The 1,069-nt window shown below is 36.0% G+C and overlaps 1 protein-coding gene across 1 annotated transcript; it reads right to left on the bottom strand.

Annotated features, from left to right (window-relative positions):
* LOC109826600 lies at positions 229-849 on the bottom strand. The gene has a single exon (XM_020393625.1). The coding sequence runs from the start codon at positions 847-849 to the stop codon at positions 229-231; it is 621 nt and encodes a 206-aa protein (XP_020249214.1).

A 1,069-nucleotide genomic window follows, 5' to 3' on the forward strand; every position in this document is an offset into this window, starting at 1 on the left:
CAAGTACCCATTCACTGAATTCAGACGCATTCATTCCTAGCTGATCGAATGATTAATGTTGGATCCTCATATTCTGTGTCAGTTTAAAAATTTTGAAATAATTCCATAACTTAGATCTACTGAGCGTAGCATGTATAATATCATATTTTGAGCCTCTTGGTACAACAGGTAGAATTTGCCTAAAATCACCTCCAAGAACCACTGTTATGCCACCGAAAGGTTTATCTGTCAACATTGGATTCCCACAATATCTCTTAGCTTTCTGTCAACTGCTTCAAATGTAAATTTGTGCATAATTAGAGGCTCATCCCATATAATAAGATCTGTCTGTTTAATGAGATTTGCCTCTGGAGTTCCTTGTTTAATTCCACATGTTGAATGTTCATTCAATATGATTGGTATTTTAAATCGAGAATGAGCAGTTCTACCATGGGGTAGTAGTATTGATTCTATTCCAGAGGATTGGACTGGAAGGACTATTTTTCCTTCAGAATGAAGTTTTGTGCAAATTGATTTCCACACATAAGTTTTACCAGTCCCTCCATGACCATACAAAAGGTATAGTCCCCCACTTCTGTTGTATACAGAGTCAATAACGGCATTATATACATCTCGTTGTTGAATGTTCAGTCCTTGAAAATATATCTCATGATCTTTTCGTAATTCCTCCCTATTGAAGTTTAACTCTTGACTTATAAGTTTATCACTACATTGCTTCAAAAGTTGGGGATCTGGTGTGGGCATTCCACTGAAGTTTAGTAGGGGCTGGCCATTTTGTAGCAAGAGGCCTTGAATTTCTAAAAGAGCATGGTTCTGAAGCTGAGTATCAATCATATCCAAAGTTGGCATATTGAGCAGTTTTCTTTACATCTTAATAAACCCTTCAGTAATACACTTCCAATTGTCATTCCATAGTTTTTTAGGATCTATCACTTTACCAAAGATTAGTATCTGTGCAAATAACTCTCTCATTTGACGCCCTGAAGATGAATATGATGCTTCATCTATAGCATGTTTCCATTCATTATCATCATCTAATAATCTCATTGCTACACAAGTCTCCTTATAG

Source organism: Asparagus officinalis, chromosome 10 (genome assembly GCF_001876935.1).
Source record: "Asparagus officinalis chromosome 10, Aspof.V1, whole genome shotgun sequence".
Taxonomy (NCBI): Eukaryota; Viridiplantae; Streptophyta; class Magnoliopsida; order Asparagales; family Asparagaceae; genus Asparagus; species Asparagus officinalis.

What these genes read in the sequence shown, in the direction of transcription:
- LOC109826600 (XM_020393625.1), bottom strand. Translation starts at nt 849, where the DNA reads ATGCCAACTTTGGATATGATTGATACTCAGCTTCAGAACCATGCTCTT.